The sequence below is a fragment of the Xenopus laevis genome, chromosome 5L, assembly GCF_017654675.1.
Source record: "Xenopus laevis strain J_2021 chromosome 5L, Xenopus_laevis_v10.1, whole genome shotgun sequence".
NCBI lineage: Eukaryota > Metazoa > Chordata > Amphibia > Anura > Pipidae > Xenopus > Xenopus laevis.
Genome location: NC_054379.1, coordinates 169,567,296 through 169,588,374, shown reverse-complemented (window position 1 = coordinate 169,588,374; position 21,079 = coordinate 169,567,296). Strand labels below are relative to the sequence as shown.

Genomic DNA, 21,079 nt, shown 5'->3' with positions numbered 1-21,079 from the left:
TGGTTTTGAAATATAAACCTGGCAACCCTGATAGAAAGGGAGCCCCACATTTTTGGGGTCTCCTTTACAATGTGCAGGTTCAACACACCCAGAACTGGGAAACTGTCAGTTATATAGATGTAGCTGTACTGCCATTCGTCTATATAACTGCCGGTTTCCCAGTGGTGCTACTTTAGTGCACGAGGAGCCGCGCTCTCTGCAGTGGAATCAATGGGCTCCCGTTGTTTGTGGCCCCTAGAGGCGCTCGCTGTGATGTCACTTGAGTTAGTAAATAGCAAACTGTAAATGTGCCTCAATTGGCTTTCTGTGACTTTCCTATTGGGCCGCGAATGTGAGAGGGGCAGTAGCACAGGGGGTGGCTAGAGCTGAGCCTCTTTATCTCTTTCTGCCTTAATAGCCCAGAGGAATCACAAGCCAATTGAATTGTTTGGTTTTGAGGCTTATAGCCAAAGTTATATCATGTTGCTTTGCTGCCACCTAGTGCCTGGAAGTGAGTAGTGTTCAAGTCTGAGCTGCGCCTCCCGCACACCAACCACCCAATGTATAACTTTATTTATAAAACGAGGATACACAGCACTATACAGGTATGGGACCTGTTATCCAGAATGCTCGGGACCGGGGTTTTCCAAATAACCGATCTTTCCATAATTTGGAACTCTGAAATCATGTAAACATTAAATAAAGCCAACAGGCTGGTTTTGCTTCCAATAAGGATTAATTATATCTGAGTTGGGATCCAGTGTTTTATTATTACACAGAAAAAGGAAATCATATTACAAATGTGGATTATTTGGATTAAATCAAGTCTATGGGAGACAGCCTTCCCGTAATTCGATGTTTTCTGGATAACGGGTTTCCATATAACGGATTCCATACCTGTACAATCTTTCAATGTACAGAGGGAGGACAGGTATAATGAATATCTATAAATACACAGAGACACAGTAGGAAGGAAGTCTCTGCCCTGAAGAGCTTACAGTCTAATGGGGGGATAACATACAGGTACAAACCGAAGGGCAAATGAAAATGAATAGATTGTTATTAAGGACTGAGCTCTCCTGCTGCCCCCTGCAGTCATGGGCTCTGCTGTATTGAAGTTACGCCACTACTACTTTGTATTGCACTTTAACTACCCAGAATCCCAAGGGGGATGAGGAGTTTAGATGTTTCACATCAATGAGTTCCCTGAAACAGTCCCAGATTTTTAAAACTGACCAACTGCATAAAAGCATTTCAATGATTTGCTCCTCTTATGAATTATTACTCCCAGGGTCCCTATCAGAAATCAAGGGGCCCCATAATTCCCACTAGGCACCTGGCAGGGTTGTAACTAGGGGTTCCGCTGGGGGGGGGTGCCATTTAGTAGGGGAGGTTTGCAGGCTGGGGAAGGGGCTGGTGGCAGCAGATGGAGCACAGGGAGCAAGGTATGGTGATAGGTGCCTTCTTGGGTGCCAGTACTACTGGGCCTGGCTCTGTTAACTGGTCCCAACTAGGGTTGCCACCTGGCTGGTATTTTACCGGCCTGGCCGGTAAAAATGATGGTTGATCCCAATGTTATTAATAGGGAAAAATTATAAATATAAAGGAAGGCCGGTATTTTTTTCCGGAAAAGGTGGCAACCCTAGTCCCAACTAACAGAGTTGATCCCCCAAAGGGAAAAAAAAATGCCCATCTAATTAAATTGCATGCCTGGCCAGGCCCCCGATCTTTCCCAACCACATCCAATTACACCCAAAATATGCCCAAACCAAGCCCATTCCCACATGCCCCGTTCCCTTTGCAATCCACAAGTTACTCCTTCCCACTGACCACCCTCCCTCCAATAATGTCCCTAATTACTCCGACCACATTGCAGGTTACATCCCGCACCCCAATACTCAGAGGTTGCCGCTGGAGTGTGGAGGAGAATAGTGGTCGCAGGGCAAAGATGGCTTAGATGGGTGTTGACTCTGGCCAAATGCCGGTGCCCAAGTAGAATTCAATAACAACAGCAGCAGCACATTATGCCCAGTGGCTCATGGGAATTTTAAAGGATCAGTAACATGAATTAAAAAAAAAAAAACACAGACATATTAAACTTTTAAATCGCTAAGTCTTTATCAAGAAATAATTTACCGAAACTCTGCTTGCGCTCCTCTTCAGAAAAGGTGATCTGGCGATCCATCACGCAGCGCTCGATTTCTCCTCCCTGGCTATCTTCAATAAGGAAGGCAGGCAGGAGAAATGAAGCGCCGCACGATGGATCGCCAGATCACCTTTTCTGAAGAGGAGCGCAAGCAGAGTTTCGGTAAGTTATTTCTTAATAAAGACTTAGCGATTTAAAAGCTTAATTTGTCCTTGTGTTTTTTTTTTAGTTCTATACTAACAATTTTAAAAAAATAATTTTTTTTATGTTCCTTTAACCCTGGGTATTAGCAACTGTCCGAAGTACAGGGCACCACCATTCTGTGCCCTTTGTGCCATTTTTCTACCTTAAACCACCAGTTCTGCCCATGAGATCCTGCAGCACTTGGTGGCGTTACTTTTGCAGGTAAGTGGCTCCCAGTTAGAGCCCCCTCCACACAGGCATGGGGTTCTGATTCCACTGGATGCAAAGCTTCTTCTCACTGTAGAAGGCTGGTACAAAAACAGAACAAAACACAAAAACTCCACAACAACAAGATTTCTTTAAATGATTTATTTCTCTTTAGTTTTCTGGGAACCAATAAAAACAAAAATGAGGCGAACGGAGTGAGCTGGACCATCTGCGGCAGGCAGAGACCCCCCCATATTTGTATTTCATATACAGCTATGCCACAAGCATCATTTACACAGAGTTACAACAAAATGCCAATATCAGGTACATGGGGGGCTTAATATTCTAAAATGTACCCCCCTAAAAAAATAATAAAAACCTTGCCCCACTGTAACCTTTAAAGCTCTCCTTTCTCCACCTGCGCTGCTCCTTCCTGCGACCATCCCGTGAAATGTACATCAATACATATAATAAATATTGAAGCCGTTTTACAAAGGAAAGAATGGCCAACCCCACTGAACGCCAATGATGCGGGTAACACAAAGAATATGACTCGGCTTGGTTTCCCATCCATTCATTCCTACCATTGGGCTCTAGACTCCCAATAACCAAAGCCAAACAGTCACCAACCTCTTCAACAATCCAAGAGGCCACAATGGAGGAATGGATCCAAGATTTAAGTAGGGGATGCATCAATCCAATATTTGGTTACAAATGTCCGAACAAACTTTGGATCATGTCTATTCAACTCCATCCCTGAAGGGCCTCATCAAGCCAAGATTTCAACAGATCGTTGCTTGGAAGATTTTAACTTTTTTGGATAAAAAACATGCCCTCATTTGCAAGGGAAGGTCATTAAGGGTGGAAGCAGAAGTCAGACAAATCCTAAAATAATGGACAGACTGCATCCCGAATCAAGCGATAACGCTACATCGACGACATTCCTTAACATCACTACAGATACAGAACTTGCTGCGCCCCAGTAGCCCACAGCCAGTGTCATTTGTGCATCAGATGATTGGGAACAAGATCTTCTGACCATGGAAGTCCAGTTAGAAGCCATCTTCAAAGAGAACCCCTAAACCAACCCACCCTAACTGACCAGCAGTTTGCTTTGTCTTTGGTCAGGAGATATGGTCTTCCCAGGTCTTGGAAAATGGACAAGATTAAGGCTTAGGGTGCAGGTGGCATTTCTCCAATGGATTTTGAGGAGATACACCCTACCTACCATGCCTCCTGTCCTTCATATTAATGGAAACTGCATCATGAAGTGTTTTTTAGCCTGAAAAGCACAGGGAGGTTATTGGCTGAGGTATGCTGGCTAGGGCTGTATTTTCTTTATAGGCACTCACGGGCCTGGGCTGAGGGCAACAGATTTAGATGCTGCCCCATTTTTTGCCTGGGTGAACCAAATCGAAATCCTTAAAATTACTTGACTTTTGATCATCTGACTAGAGAAATTGCAGATTTCCCCATCCCAGGATTTTGATAATTTGCATACGCAAATTAGGATTCGGGTTTGGATTGAGTTTAGCCAAATCCTCTCGGGAAGATTGGTTATTGGGCCAAATCTGAAAAAAAATTGGATTTTGTGCATCCTTAACATTTACAAACAAAATGTCCCTTTCTTCCAACTGCCGCCTGTGTGAATAAGGGAGGAAAGAGGGCAGGGCAACAGGCGGATGCCTAGAGCAGTACTATATTTTAATACAGCCCTGATGCCGGCAGAGAAACATTATATGAACCATAGTTCTAACAGGTGTTATTTCTGGGTCACTTCCATTGTCAGAATTCTCTTGCACCCCAAAAACACACAAAGCAAAACACAGTAACTTCAAGGAGGTGATCAGTTGCACAATAATTCAAGAAAAAACAGGAATAAAGGAACAATTTATCATGGCGCAATAAAGAAGAAATAAAATGAATATAATAGGGTTCCTGTAAGTGGAATGTGGGGTATTTAATTAAAAAACAAAGATGGGAACAATAAAAGTAAAAGGTTTCTAACATGGAGAAAAACATGATACAATTGTCAAACAATAAAAGTTATCAAATTCTCTACATAGTTTCATTTTCATATACATCATTGTCACAAAGAGTTAAAGCACCCACTAGTTCAACGCCTAGGCTAAAACACATGAAATCTGTTTGCTTTTTTTTGTTGTTTTTTTTTGCTTTTTTGTTTTTTCGTTATTTATTTCAAGTACAAAGTTAAAATGCCTTTTTTTTTTACTCATTTGTTTTCATAATAATAATATAGAAGAGTAAAATAAGAGTGCTTTCTCCCCTCAGCACGCCAAGAAATAAAAAAGAAAAACCAAGAATAAAACAAAAGAAAAAAACAGTCATCGACCAAATAGTTGATTTAATTTAACAATATATATTTTTTTCATAAAACGCGTAGCACCTTTTATGTTTTAAGTCGCCTACCACCTTCTTCTCATCTTAAGGAATTCAGGCATTTTTTTTTTTAGTTTTTATATATTTTTATGCTTTCGGTTTCACCCAGGGCTATGCCAAAACAAGGAAAAATGTGAAAAAAATTTCAGTAAAAATATAAAATCTCAGCACTTTTGAAAGAATGAGAATAAAAGTTAGAGGTCAAGAAAATTTGTGTAGAATTTTTTTTTTGTGTCTGGATTTCCTATGTTACCCACAAGGCACGTGTGTGCCCACATTCACTAAGGTGTATTTTGCAGTAAGTTCTGGTATCCTGGGGGGCACAAGTAGTGGGGCCCCTCAGTTCCAGAGATTCAGAATAAAGTTTATAATTTTTGCTTTAAAAGTGCAAATGCAGAGATGCTCCAGTCTCTAAAACATCACTAGAGTGGCCCTTCAGCAACCCCAACAGGCTTTGCCAACCTGCTCTACTGGCACCATCTTGATCTTTAATCAAATAGCAATTTAGAATGAAAAGCCACATCGAGTCCAGCTGCCTTTCTTTAAACTGCTACTTTGTGGGGCCCTGGTAGTCCCCCCTCCTTACAAACCCCTAAAGATATTTTTTTTTTAATTTGGAGGGCTAAAGGTTTTCCATTAGTGAATGCAGTTTATAAGCTAAGGCTAAATATCAGCCTGTTCCTACGACAAGCTAACCATGCTACTTATCAACACAATTACTTGAGCTCCTGTGGCATAATCTGGACAGTCACTGGGAGAGCCCCAATGGCATGGTCTGGACAGTCAAGGGGAGAGCCCCAATGGCATGCTTTGGATAGTCAATGGGAGAACCCAGATGGCAAGCTGTAGACAGTCAATGGGAAAGCCCCAATGGCATGCCCTGGAGAGTCAGTGGGAGAACCCTAGTAAAAAGCTGTAGACATTCAATGGGAGAGCCCAATGCATGTTCTAGACAGTCAATGGGAGAGCCCAATGCATGTTCTGGATAGTCAATGGGAGAACCCCAATGACATGCTGTAGACAGTCAATGGGAGAGCCCCGATGGCATGCTATGGAGAGTTATTGGGAAAACCCCAAAGGCATGCTGCAGACAGTCAATGGGAGAGCCGCAATGGCATGGTCTGGATATTTAATGGGAGCGCCCCAATGACATTCTGTAGACAGTGACTGGGAGAGCCCGGATGGCATGCTCTGGAGAGTCAATGGGAGAGCCCCAATGACATTCTGTAGACAGTGACTGGGAGAGCCCGGATGGCATGCTCTGGAGAGTCAATGGGAGAGCCCCAATGGCATGCTGTAGACATTCAGTGGGAGTGCCCCAATGGCATGCTCTGGAGAGTCGTTGGGAAAGCACCAATGGCATGTTGCAGACAGTCAATGGGAGAGCCCCAATGGCATTCTCTGGATAGTCAATGGAAGAGCCCCAATGGCATTCTCTGGATAGTCAATGGGAGACCCTGGATGGCATGCCATAGAAAGTCAATGGGTGAGTCCTGATAGCATGTTCAGAACTGTCAATAGGAGAGCTCCAATGAAATGACGGGAAAGTCAATGGGAGAACCCCAATTGCATGCTCTGGACTGTCAATGAGAGAGCACAGAGCTCTTTGTACAGGGCAGATAAAGCTACATCAGGCATATTTTAAGCTTAATATGATTATTAGATCACCCAGTGGCCCACTGGCCTCTTCTGGTCTAATAAACACAATGAGTGTAAAGCAGTTCTGCAACTACATACACACAATTGTGCACCAGGAACAATATTTTTTTGCCTGATTATTTACCTTTGTATTTGATCTAATTTTATTTATTTATATAATTAACCAACGCATAATTTAATACTTATTTATAGATTCTACATTCTGCCACGAGGCGGAGCATGTAGTGAAAATGAAACTCTGAGAAACACTTTGGGAAATGATTGCTAAAAATGCTCCAGATGACAATAAGAACAGCCCTCTCAGCATTCCTATATTGTTTCTCTAGATCATGTACTTGGTTTGGAGCAGATACCCCCATAGGCTTTTTGAAGGACCAGTAAAAGCATTTATAATGTACCATTACTTACCCTGCTTCGGAAATACTACTATAGTTTATATAAAATAAGTACATTATTTGGAGGTGCTGGATCAACACATATACATCTTATATTTAAAAACCATACAAGGAACAATCAGTCTCCACACTGGAGTTCTTGGCTTGAGGTACCTACAACCAACTGTGGTTCAAATGGACAGATATCTCTCTATAATGTCTCGCAAACTGGAGCATGTCCACAGCACATATAGGGGAGTGCAATGGAGCTCTCTCTTAATATGGGTTCAAACCATAGTGGCTTGCTGCCCTGTCCCTTTGGTGCATTGTCTTACAGACCTTCTGTGAGGCCATAGATGGGAGATTCAGTATAGACCTCCATGTTTCCCGGACATTCCTTTTGAGTTCGAAAGACATTAAGACAGTGGGGAGAATTTTATTAGCCAGCTGTCCCGCTGCACAAACATTGAATCATACAGTACATTGAGTTCAAGAGAAATTTAAAACTTTGTGAAATTCTCTGTGTTGAGAAAATATATTGGCTTACTGGACATGCAAACCCGATTCAGGGTTGATAGCACCATCAGAATGTCCAGAGTTAAGCCAGGTTCCCCATGGTGAAACCCAGCTCCCAAAAGGGACACCGGAGTCACTGGGGCAGATGTTTGTTAGAGCACCGAGGGGGATGCCCAGCTAAATCATTTGTGCACAGTTTATATTCTTTGTATAAAAAATATATCTGCAGAATAAAGAGGGTGAAGGCTTTCTCAAGGCTGCTGCAATGAAGCCAAATAACATCCATACATGCACAACAGAGACTGCCCTGTGTGTTCAGCTTGATAAATCTGGTGCTAGTTTTTTGCTTCAGCCAATAGGAACTCAGGTTCTACCGGTCAATGTCTGATCTCCCAAGCTTTACATGTAGAAGGGTTGGAAATGTTTCCACTGTACAGCAACAGCCTAGGTTTGTGGTGTCATTAGTACATGAGAAAACTCTAGAACATACTTAGTGGTATGTGGGTGTATTTAGTATTTGAAGATCCTTTGGTTGAAGGTGAAGAGTTTTTTTGTTTGTCCGCTTAAGTCCGCTAAGTGGGGAGCTTGCAGGCTTTTTGCTTCCTCCAACCCCTTCATCAGTTCTTACCTCTTATCTGCTTCCACCAATGGGTTATGATCACTAGTGTAGCGAGTGCGGTTGCACTCTTCTGCCCAAAAGCAGCAGAACCTGGAAATTCTGCGCTTAAAGATACCAAGGTTCTCATCTTTCCCCCTTTTCTGAACAGTTACAGTTGGAAGGGAAATATAGTTTATTTAGAAACATTTAAGAAAAGGGGGCAGAGTGTTCTCCTCATGTTCCTGAGAGCAAAGCCAAGACTGTTCACCCAAATGAGATCCCTATGAAAGGCTCATATATGGAACTGGGTGGAGAAGAAGACCTATGTGATGCAGAGTGTGTGTCATGGAATAGTGGGAACATCAGTTTGAAAAGTTGCCATAATAAAAACACAGGGGCTCATTTATCAACACTGGGCAAATTTGCCCTTGGGCAGTTACCTATAGCAACCAATCAGTGATTAGCTTTTCAAAGCCAACTGCAAGTAGAACAATGAATGCAGCAATTTGATTGGTTGCCATGGGTTACTGCCCATGGGCAAATTTGCCCAATGTTGATAAATGACCCCCACAGAGTCTTAAACTGCCAGTGCAGTAGAATCATGTAAGTTGGTGGAGGTGCTTCACCTGTGCTCCCCTAACCAAATTGTCTTACTGCCCAATTCTATGGTCTCATTTCAGAAGAGTCTTTGAGCCGGAGGTCACTGCCATCCTTTACCCAAATAAGACTGGGAGAAATGAAAATGTAAAAGTTTTATTCATGTTATAAAAAGATCCCTGAAAACACTGCTCTATATTTTAGTCAACAAACACCAACAATAAAAAAAACTGTAGTTATATCTTCTCTGGAATTGCCCTGGGAATACAGGAGAAACATCTGTCTGAGGAGGGTTCAGGAACATAAAAGGGTTTAATTCTGTGCCAATCCTGGGGGAGGGGAGGGATTGAGATACCTTAATAGGACATAAGAGACAATTAAAGCTTTCAAGCATCGCCACCTGAGCTAGACAAAGGTACAAATTAATGGAGGAATACTGGTCTGGTGTTGTTTTTCATGGTTTGGGCCCCTAGAAAACAAACCTTAATGCTACAAATCCATGCCGCCTACTTTGGACAACAGTTTGGGTAAGGTCCTTTCAGCAGAACAATAACCCCAGGCACAAAGTAGAGTGCAAGCCGAATGGGGTTGCTGAGATGGCTCTGCGGGATGAACTGGAACCCCAACTGAGAGGATGATCCCCAACATCAGCGCACAAGCTCACTAATGCTCTTTTGGCTAAATGGAAGCAACTCCCAACAACCATGGTCCAACATCTAGTGGGATCTTTCCCAGAAGAGCATGGCCAGTTATAGCAGCAGTGAAGGGCAAATTCATATTATTCCCCTTAAATTGGGAATGAGATGTTGGGCAGGTAGATGACCCCCATACTTTAGGAAAAATAGTGTATATTCACCAAACCAAGTTTACCCAAAATATTTTCATTAATTGGGTGCTCAAAGGTGACGACTACAATGGCAAAGCTGAAATTGTTGCAAGTAAAGAATTCATTGATGAAATGAACAGAATTTTCTGACCTTGTGTGTAATGTATTGGCTTTTCTGCTGTAGTTCCAAACTTTTGAACACTAGTGTCCGTTGCTCATTTGTCTCCAGTCTCTGGTATATGGCCATTCTAGCAGCCCACTGTGCCATTCTAGCAGCCCACTGTGCCATTCTAGCAGCCCATTGTGCCATTCTAGCAGCCCACTGTGCCATTCTAGCAGTCCAACCACTGTCAAGCTGGTAAACAGCAATATGCTCCATCCATTGTAAAATCCAACGTTTGCTACTCATGACTAGACATGTTAACCCACCCATCACACCAATTGTTGGGGTGGTTCAATGTGATTTTTGCAGTGATATCTGAGCGGCATGCTCCGGCTCTTGCATAAGGTGGAGCGTGTTGCTGTTCAAAATGAAACGTGAGTTAATGCATCCTACAAACCCTTTGTTTCAGCCCTTCTATTTTAGAAGGGACATAATTAGAGGCTGAAATAATTTTGTTGGAAATTGCCTAAGTTTGAAAAAATTGCACCAAATTTATCAAAAGAACAAGCAGAGTAAAAACAAAAACATTCTTGGCCAATAATACCAAGGTTTTAAGCAGATACGGATGTTACAATGCAGATTTTAGCTCTGAAATTCAGACGCCTTGAAAAAAACAAAAAAAAAAGATTTATTTCTGGCTCAAAATGTGGAAACCAAGAGCTGAATTACAGTGGTCCCCCTTCCTTGCACCACCAAATATGCATCAAATGAGCGCCACCCTCTGAGGGACCACTGTAAATCCACATTTCAAGCCAGAAAGCTTCTCTGGATGGAAGGATCTGTAGATTTCTTATTTTTTTATTTTTTTGATACATCAGCGAGTCGCTGCTAGGAGAACGTTAAAAAACTACTGGGAAAAAGATACTATTTTTTTCCCCTCTTTTGTTAGAATCACAGTTGCAACTGGAAGGAGAGTGCGATGTTACAAAAGACGTTGGAAGATGTACAGTCATTGAAACCGGCTGTATTTGTTTGCCATAGAACACAGCCAAACCTTAATCAAGTAAATCATAAAATAAAAATGTTCACATCATATACAAAGGAGGAAACAGAAGGTGGGCGGGGTCTATGCCATGCCCCACCCCCTTTACAACAATAAAAAAACAAAAAACAAGATTCCCAAAAGCAGAACCACCAAGAATAAAAGCGAGAGTTGTGAACGTGTGCCGGTCCTGACACACACATGATATCGTCCTGTACTTTAAAACAGTACACGGGGCAAGGGTTCCGGTCTATTCATTCTGAAATGGCCTAGAACAGAATGGAACGGACCCCTGGGCCCCACTTGCTAAACACCCAGTTTTACTGAATTGAGTATCCAAACCCATAATGATAAGAGGATTTCGAGAGACTGCGTTTGCCAATCCCCCGCACAAGTAGAACTATAAAAACCGCAGCTTCTGGATTGGTTTTATGTTAGGGATGAGTAAAAACATCGCTGAGTCTCCCGTTGGAGGCTGGGAGGTGCACTAGGCTGTCATAGGCTTGCATTGACCAGAAGTCTGCTATGATTTAGCACACAATAGAGGCATAGACCCCAGTAATACAGTAAGTGTGAGTGTGGTGGCTGCACAAGCCAACACAATAAGCACCAGCATTGGTAACATAGAGTATCATGAATGGGGGCATCTTGGCAGGTGGGGGAAAAAAACAACACACAATCCAGATACATAGAGGTCAATGTGGTTATTGCACATTCTCTTAGCAGGGCAGATACACCAGTGGTGGGGTATTTGCTAACCCCATAACAGAGGAGCAGTTAAAGTATGGTATCTAGTTAGCTTACATTGACTGATAGGGATATATGCTGCTCTTATTGCATAGGAGAGATGCCACCCAGATCCAGGATGTAATGAATAGGTATATCGACGACATACACATTGCTCATTGATCTCAGGGAGTCCAGCGGTTGCTCTGTAATCAGGGCGACACTATCTTATGAGTTGAAGGAATGTACATTGGTGCCGGATCTGAAAATGTTACATGCAAATTGGCAATAAGGCACCACAAATAAATGGTTTCAAGTGGCGAGGTCTAGAATAAACTAAAAGACATGAGATGGCCATGAGACGGTGCTCACGACACGTGACGATTATGGACAAATAAAGGGCCCATCTAATAGCACCAGTTTATCGTTATGGACGAATGTGAAGTTGGTAGATTGCGATGCCTTATCACGGACCATCTCTCAACCATTGAAATGACTGGTATGAAATAGAATTGCTATAAAATCCTCTGATGCTTCTTTGTGCCTGGTCCACAGATATAAAACAGAAGCCCTCCAGCTACTGGTGGAGAACACCACACCTCCCCTAAATAAACCCCATACTGATACTTCCTAAGGGAAGCCCAACTCATGGATCTCCAACTTTCCTGTGGCTTTTCTGCAGACTATAAAACTCTGCATTGGAGTTAGTTCTACATCCAAAACTATAAATCCTCCCTTGACTCCTAAGGTTATATTTGCTAAGCTTCTGCCTAAATTCTTCTAATTACGAAGCAGAATCTTGTGTTTTTTTTCCAAGAAGCCTACCCTACAAGCCCAGATACACACGACCCTTTGGAAGTAACTGCCTTGGTACAATAAGGCACTAGGAGAGATTAGCTATCATTAATCCTTGGGGAAGGGAGGATAAAGTAGATCACCAAACGCCTTCTGGACTCAGGGGTAAAGAATGTTTCGGAAAGGCTCCACCACAATCACCATTAAGTCTAATTTACTGACTGGCAAGGCTAGCAACAAAGTGTTTATAGGCACAGTTCTTGTAAAAAATAAGCACCTGATCACATTATGGAACAATGTGATCACTTGATTATTAACCAATGTGATCACTTGGATAATTAACTATAGGAAGCTTGGAATGTCCTGTGGACACAACAGATCTGACCCAGATCTGGCCAATGGCCAGCTTTTTGCACAGCCCATAAGGCAACATGGCAGCTGATGTTTTTAATCATCCCATTGTTGGTAAGCACCATATGAAGTTGTTGTACAGCAGTAATCAGTACCAATACACAAATACGTCAACACTCTAAGGGTATGCATCATTGTACACAGGTATACCATATGTTAAAACATATACAATACACAAGGCCACCATTGTCAACCATCAGAAACATTCTAGTGGCTTTACAACACCAGCATGGCAGCATTAGAGAGATTTAACAGCACCTGGTGTATTGTAAGCACCTTACAATATCTCCTAATGCCCACCAATTTCTTTAGTTATCACCCATGCTCCATATTCCTCAGCCAGGAGGGAGCCAATATTTGTTTCTTAAAAGATTGGAATGGCTATGGGAGCCAATATTTGTTTCTTAGGATATAGGGAACAGCTATGGTAGCCAATATTTGTTCCTCAGGTAGAATATTGGGAATGGCCATGGGAGACAATGTTTGTTTCTCAGATGGGAGATTGGGAACTGAAATGGGAGCCAATATATGTTCTTCAGTTAGGCTATTGAGAATGGCCATGGGAGCCAATGTTTGTTCCTCCGATAGGAGATTGGGAACGGCCATGGGAGTCAATATATGTTCTTCAGTTAGGATATTGAGTATGGCCAAGGGAGCCAATGTGTGTTTCTCAGATAGGAGATTCGGAAGGGCCATGGGAGTCAATATATGTTCTTCAGTTAGGATATTGAGTATGGCCATGGGAGCCAATGTGTGTTTCTCAGATAGGAGATTGGGAACGAACATGGGAGCCAATATATGTTCTTCAGTTAGGATATTGGAAATGGCCATGGGAGCCAATGTGTGTTTCTCAGATAGGAGATTCTTGGTTTCTCAGATTTGAGATTGGGAACAACCATAGGAGCCAATATTTTCTGCTCAGTTAGAAGATTGGGAATGGCCATGATAGCCAATGTTTGTGGTATACCTGACATATCATGCAGACACTTAGAAATTAGCGTATTGGTAATTATCACAAACAGTGTAAACAGTGTTGAGAGGTCCGAGCTGTCTGTGTGAGCTGCTTGGTTCAGGCTCCTTTTTTGCACGAAAATAAACGTGTATAATTTCACCATATATTTTCTTTTTTTTCCTCGGTCTCATAAAATTCTGAAAGCTGGCATCTGGTAAAATCTATATAGAATGTTTCATCTCCAATGATCAGTTTAAGGAAGATGAAGAAATAAAATCTAAAAGACAAGATGCAGAAGACCAAACTATATAAAAGCAGCACCCTGTTTGCTGAGCAGTGCATCTCCAAGTCTTCCAGAAGGAGGTGGTCCCCGAAGGTGGCTCATGGAGAAACACCACTCAGTAAACGCTGGTCTCACCATGACAATGCCAAAAAGTCACCTTGAAAGGAAAATGTGTAGATGTGTATTTTTTATATATCCTCTTCCTTACTTGTGCTCAAACCACTGAATATTTGCGGTATTTTTACGACTAAGGCATAGTACAAGATACCGAACACTAAACGTCAACATCTAACCTTTCAGCACCAGGATACAATGACCTCAACAATAGACAAAAATATCCACTACAACTCAATGGCGCTGCTCCGTTTTTAAGACGTCTTTGTAAAGACCAGCGGCACTGCAATCATTTGCTAAAACCTAGGGCTGGAGGGGTTTAAAATGCCCCCCTCTTCCCCCTATAAAATAGCAGATAAAAACTACAAAAAAAATGAAAATAAAATGAGAAATGTGGACAAGTGTAAAAGAGAATAAAAGTGTAACATTGAACAGGGAATTACGTAAAATTGTCTGCTCAGGTCTCAGATGCCCCCGATCTCCTGACAGCTGCTGGTTCTCTGCCCCCGTGACTTTACTGAGATTCATTTCCTACGTGACACGTTCTTGTTTCGCTTCTTTCTTCCCCAGGAGGATGGGGTGAAGGGGAAGATGGAGTGAGGATCTTGCAGGATCGGGGGTGGGGGGTTGTTGAGAAGATGGGGATCAGCCTCAGGTCCCTGTGCCTAATGTGTTAAACACAGGCATAATATTCCTTAAGAGGGGCAAAGAGGTGACGGATGACCGGGACACTCCAGGATCTTCCCAGAAGCCTTTGCCTTGCCAAACGGCTCATGTTGGAAACGTCAGTGTAGTGGACTGGGAAGCCGAAAACCCTGTAAGAACATTAGAAAACTGGTAGAACAGGTACAAGCATATTTGGAATAAATACAAAGACTACTAAGTTAGCAGGACCCTCCCCAAAAGGGACCCTAATTATTAGCCCATAGAGCCCTTTGGTGGTGGGTCTTGCCATGAAGTAGGATGGAGCCCCAATAAAACCAAAATGCCACCCACGTACATGATCACTCCTCTGATCTCCTCCAGCTTCTCTGTTATGCCAAAACCCCACCCATGGTTCCCCCAAACTCCCTGCAAATCCTTTTTACAATTATGGATCAGATGTCTCTTTGGACACCTCTGCCATGGGTCCTCTGACTGGAATACCCCCTGAGGGGGGCCCTGTTGTCTGTTTTTTGCCATAAGAACTCTCTTCCTCCAAATTTAGATTTGCACACAGAACTCATCCCTGCCCACCAATACACCAGTCTCACAGGACTCACCACACCATCCACAGACCCCAAAGCCCAGATCAATGGAAACCTCAGAAAGGCAAACATCTCCCTGGATGAATAACCAGAAGATAAACATAGTGAAATACCAGGGATAGACGATAGTTTAGGGCCATAGTCCTGTGCTTGGCTGTCCAAAGCAACACTGTAGCTTGTTTCCTCACTGGAGAAAGGGAAATCTGATTTTGCTGTGTCAAGCTAATTTCTAAATTCTAATTTCTGCATCCTAGATGGAACTATTGGCTGGAGTCAGCACTGAGAGCTCTTTGGTAAAGCATGGTGGTTAATACAAGGAACTTCCATGAGCAGAGCTACTTACTGGTATAGCACATATTCATTTCCTTGCAGCTCACTCACCTTTCCATCTCAGTGCACCAGAGAATGTCTTCCTTCTCATTCATGTACACAGGGAAATGCTGGTCCTTGCCCTGTTTGATGGAGTTTGACCTAGTGGTGATGGTACGGACCTTGCTAAACTGAGGAGACAAGTAAATATTATACTATGAGTGCTGCAATGGCTGGCCAAGGCTTTTTTATATTGGTAGAGGTCTCAGGCACTGACTCACCATCCTCTACTACCTGATACCTGAGATTCTGTCCTTTTACCATAGCACCGTTTCCCAACGGTCAAACAAAATGCAGTTGTAAAATAAGCTATTTATAAAAATGACTTAGCAAAACTATATCGTATAAAAACTATATAAAAGTCAACAGGGGTATTGCCCATAGGGGGAACTCACCTTTGCTAACCTGCCATGTTCCAAACAGTCTTGTAATTCCAGCCTATCATTTATTGTAGAAACCAGAGGCCTGCGAGGAAAGAAATAAAGGGCAAGTTAAGACAGAGGATGGGGTACTCACAATACAGCTGCCTGGCCAGTCATACCAGCACCAACCACAAACACAGCCAGCTCTGCATCACCAACATATCTACAAAGCCAAAGTCTATCATGTATAAAAGCCAAAAAATTAAATTTTTGACAATTCCTTTACTATGTAGTGTCAGTATTCAGGAGGAAGGATTAAAGAGCCGCCTATTTAAAAGCAAACATCAAATTGGTTGCTATGGGATACTGCACCTGGCAAACGTTGCCTTATTTATTACAAATGGGGTTATGGTTGTAAACTACAATTAGTAAAGCCTTGGGTATTAATCCCAGTAGAAGTTGCATGCTCACAAACTCAGTTAAACTGGACTCTTGTCCCCCTCATCATGCTCTCACCAACCTGTTCATACCGGGAAGGTTACCCCAGAAGTAACGAGCTCTGTGGGCTGCCGACACCTCTCTTGCATCGATCATCACTGGGTTGGACTGGAAACGTAAAATAATCCATTGTCATTGTAGAGTCAGACATAGGTGAATTGAGAGTTGTGTTACCCTGATGTCCCTGAGCTTTGGCTTGCCTACTATGAGAATTACCTCTAATACTCTAAGCAATGGTTCCTGGGACCAGACCTTACTCTGAGTTGTACCCTGCAAACCCCTTACTCTGAGAAATACTCTAACCCTAGGTTGCTTAGCCTGATCATTACCCTGATTATTCTGAGCATTACCCATGTTACTCTGAGCATAACCTTGGCTTCTCTGAGCATTACTCTTGGATATCTCAAACAGCTGAGGACAATTTAGCCAGAAACCTACATTTGAAGGTCAAAAGGAACTAATCAAACCCTCTAGTCTTCCCAGATCCTCACCTCTAGGAAGCGTGAGATGTCCCTTTTGTCACTAACGCCCATGGCCACAACATTCTCAAAGAGCCAGAAGAACGGCCGGTCCTCTCCTGCCTTAGGTCTGGCCTCGTGAAGCAAACGATAGAACTCAAAAAAGAGTCTCCCGGTGCCTTCTGTCAGGGGGAAAGAATAGTTCAAAGTCAGTTGGGATTTTGGCCTAACACACGCCCATCGTATGACATATATGCCCTGACACCAACTACTGAAGTATTTCTTGATGGCAAAGCAGGAACTTCCCACTTATTTGACCTGTGTTTAGCCGAGTTTATACCATAGGTATTACTCCTACAATGTTATCCTTACCACTGACATTCTAACCAATGAAGTGCACCCCCAATTTGTCCTTCATTGGGCTGAAGATGAATAAGAGAGTAGACACAACGTGATCAATCATTAGGGAAAAGTTTGTATCCGTTAGGCAGTACAGTACAAGCTCATTTTTTATCTGGCACAAAGGGTGATTTGTTGCACACAGCAATCTGTGCCACCCATGGGTGACAAATCACCTGAAGGACCCTTACACCTGGAACAGTGAAGATTGCCACCAATAAAACACATCAATCAGGAAACTTTTTGCAGTAATTGAGGTTTTTTACCCATGGTGGTGTTTATTGATCTCTTGGATTTTTTATCCAAACACATGAAACATTCTACACTACCAACTAAATCTTTCCCACAGACTAACACACACATACATAAATTCTACTGTTAGTGGACCATCAATTTCCACATTCAACAGTATAAATCACTTACCGAACAGACCTTTCCTTGCGGGGTTCACAATGGAAAGATCATTACAAGGACTACCCCCAATAACAAGGTCAAAAGGGCCCCATTCCTGAATCTGTGGGAAAAGAAGTCAGAGCAATCAATATAAAAGAAAGTGTTAACAGTTACTATTCCCAAAACGCTACAGTGTGTTTACCTAACTCAATCTCAAACTTATGGGCAAGTGTCATCACTGATTTAGAATTTGGGATAAATCTTGGCTCCATACATAGTAGGAAGGAAAGAAAAAAGAGAGGGTGGGAATATTTGGCCAAAGAAAGTTCTGCAATGGCTGCACAGGTCAATTGGAGATGGTCAATGGCTGCAAAGGTCAATTGGAGATGCGAAGGTCTGCATCAAACTGAAGGTTCTGGATGATAAACCTTTGATTGTTTGAGGTGAAGTCAAGCAAAGTGCTTCTGAGAGTTCTGCAGAGTAACAGAATTTGCTGACAGTAATAGTTTAAAACTTGACCAAATTTTGGCTACAGAAAGTGTGAATCATTTGTCTAGAATCCAAAGAATTATTGCATTTTGGTTCCCTGAGGATGATAACGATCAAAAGTTAACAACAGGTAACAAAGTGGCCTAATTAAGAGAGTATTGAGCTTTTGGGAAGATGATGGGGAAAAAGATGATCATCTTGTGAATTATTGGGGATATCAAAGATTTGTGTTGAGACCATGCTGTGCCTTTTGAGTGCTCAACGCATTGTATGTTCAAGATGGTTCACATGACAGTTGGTTGTTGGTTGAAGTATCATGTTGTGTAGGAGTTCAGCTACGTAATCCCTCTTTGTTGAACATGATTTTCTATTGATTCTAAAAGTATCACCCTTTTAGCACTGGTACTCACATGCTTATGGGTAATATTGCGCACATCTCCCACGTACACGATCTTTCCCTGATGTCGCACCATACCGACAGTAATGGAGTCTTCACACACCTCTGAGGCAATGTAACGTTCTATGTGGATCCCAAGATCCTTTAGCACCAATAGACCTGTCCAAACAAAAGCACGATGACTTATAACCTGAGGGTAAAGCATCCCAATTGTTTAAAATTATGTAGCTCAGTCTCAGGCACTGATCTAGCATCAAACCTTTAGCACTTGCACCGCACAAACACAAATGGACAGGGATCTGAGGTAATATTGGATGGAAGACTGAGCCAGACAAGGGAGAGTTTGGGTGTGACGAGAGCTAGTTATAGCACGTGTATTTTTAAAAATTCAAAAAAATGCTACCTTACCTTATGGAAGTGCTCCCAAATCATTTGTTACAGAGGAACAATATGTAGGAGTCCCTCTCCCAACTATCCCTTGAGACTCCAGCAAAGCATTTGAACAATGGTTGCAGTTTGTGTCATTAAAGAATGCATTAAAGCCCCTAATAGTCAGTTAACCCCACAAAAACATATTGTTTTTGATAATAAATATTCTGAATATTTTCAAATGGGTAAATGTATCTTTTATAAAAATGACCACAAATCAACTGCAAAAAAGCAAACAAAAGAAATTCCAGAAACTGACAGTTGCATTTACAGCATCTTACCACCCACATTGCCTTGGTTAAAAACATAAAAAAAAAAAAAAAGAATCTCCTGAATAATCAGAGCCGGATTTCTTCCCCGGCAGCCCCTAGGCCGCGCGGTCCGACCAGGCGGCCGCGCGGTCCTAGCGCCCGCCTTCCCAGCGCTCCGGGGAAGAAACGCCGGCGCAGCTGGTGTAGTTCAATGGGGACGCGAACGTCCCCATAATGCGGCTGGGCAGCATGCCGCCCCTATTTTTTGCCGCCCTAGACCCAGGCCTATGCGGCCTTGCCGCAAATCCGGGCCTGTGAATAATATGATATAACACATATTCATATTATTATCCAACTATTTGGAATGAAGAGACCCAAAAATATAAATAGTTCTAGTGATTTCCTTGGCTGACATTCGGCCCCTGCTCCATTCAGGTCTCTCTCTCTCAAAAAATCAACTGTATATTAGCACTTTGCAGGATCTTATCTCTCACATGCTCTACAATTAAAAGGCCAAACTCCATAAATATGAATGCCATGGATCTTCTGAATTATCTGATACCCCACATGCATATGATCAGCTGAGCTGCGTACCATGTAGGTGCCACAATATGTGAATGGCATTTTCATTGATCACCAAGATGTAAGGTAAATTGACCCCTGGATATGATGTGTATTTGGTAAATCAATATCATACGGGATTCAAATTAGTTTCAAATGTCTTTCAAGGAAAAAAGTATCAAATGTCAGTTTTTGTGATAAACATTGTGCATTTAACAAATTGCCATTTTTTAAAGTCACAGTCACCCCATAAATACCACTACTAACAACATATATCTACTGAGAAGACAGTAGCGTGTGTATCACACAGGGATTGGAATGTGCTCCTGTGGGGCTTATGGATCCTGGGATATCGTTATTGGTTTCTTGTGATGCCATATATTGCCCTCCAACTCCTCTAGTAACTTTCAATCTTCTCTTAAAGGGCCAAACAATATTGTGGGGGCAGACTTTCTTAATGTAAATTTTGACTACTATTTGATTTAACTGGTTAATATCTACTGTGAGTCTCACCTGTTGCAATGCCGTCAAATAGAGACAGTACTCGGATAGGCTTCCGCTTTTCAGCTGCTATAGGCGGATAAAGCTTTGGTGGGTCCTGAGGAAGAAGGGACACTGTCAGGAAATCCCACAACAGACAAACAGCCCCATCTGCTGGTCAGTTATGCTGCCTGGACTGGTTGATAAAACTTACCAGCAGATGGCACTGTTGTTTAACTTTCAATATATATCAGCAGTGTAAAACTGCCAATATCTTAAAAATGAAAATTAATATACATTTTAAATTTTACATTCATATGTAGTGATGGTTTACATTTCCTTTAATTTAAACCCTCAGTTTGTATATACCAAAGAAAACAAGGCTGGCCCACATATTACAGGCCAATAAGAGAATGTAGGGGCTACTTACAAATTCTTGGTCGTGGTTATTGGCAAAGAAAAGCTGAAGCCGGGAGGGCCAGTCATCGCGCCTCTTGAGCAGCCCGTAGATACCCTTGTGTCCGCACATGTAGCAGTTCCAAGGGTCTTCTTTAATAGCTGCCTGGGCTGCACCTGGTCCCACGAGCAAGTCCACACACTCTACACAAAAGCACCTAAGGGGGAAGATTTTAAAGATGTATCATTTGGAGCCAACACCCCTTTCTGCTCTCCAGTGTGTCAGGGAGAGGTTCCCGTGTAGAATGGGCTCTGGTTCTGACAGATAGAGGAAGTGACCTGGCAGTCACAGCTGACCACAGGAAACTCCCCGTGCAACAGAAAAAGTGCCACCCCTGAGACTCTACAGAGCAGAACGCACACCTTGCATGGAGCAAAT

General features: G+C 42.5%; 1 protein-coding gene across 4 annotated transcripts in view; it reads right to left on the bottom strand.

Annotated features, from left to right (window-relative positions):
* Positions 1-2,662: 2,662 nt before the first annotated feature.
* The window catches only part of LOC108716062 (DNA (cytosine-5)-methyltransferase 3A), a 128,858-nt gene continuing 110,441 nt past the window's right edge, over positions 2,663-21,079 (bottom strand). For all 4 annotated transcript variants that reach the window (XM_041563656.1, XM_041563659.1, XM_041563657.1 and 1 more), the window contains 9 exons: positions 20,675-20,858; positions 20,278-20,362; positions 18,537-18,682; positions 17,668-17,758; positions 16,879-17,027; positions 16,410-16,495; positions 15,923-15,992; positions 15,540-15,658; positions 2,663-14,726 (listed from right to left, as the gene is read on the bottom strand). In XM_041563656.1, coding sequence (XP_041419590.1) covers positions 14,585-14,726; positions 15,540-15,658; positions 15,923-15,992; positions 16,410-16,495; positions 16,879-17,027; positions 17,668-17,758; positions 18,537-18,682; positions 20,278-20,362; positions 20,675-20,858 — 1,072 coding nt within the window. In that variant the 3' untranslated portion in view covers positions 2,663-14,584. The remainder of the gene's footprint in view (positions 14,727-15,539; positions 15,659-15,922; positions 15,993-16,409; positions 16,496-16,878; positions 17,028-17,667; positions 17,759-18,536; positions 18,683-20,277; positions 20,363-20,674; positions 20,859-21,079) is intronic.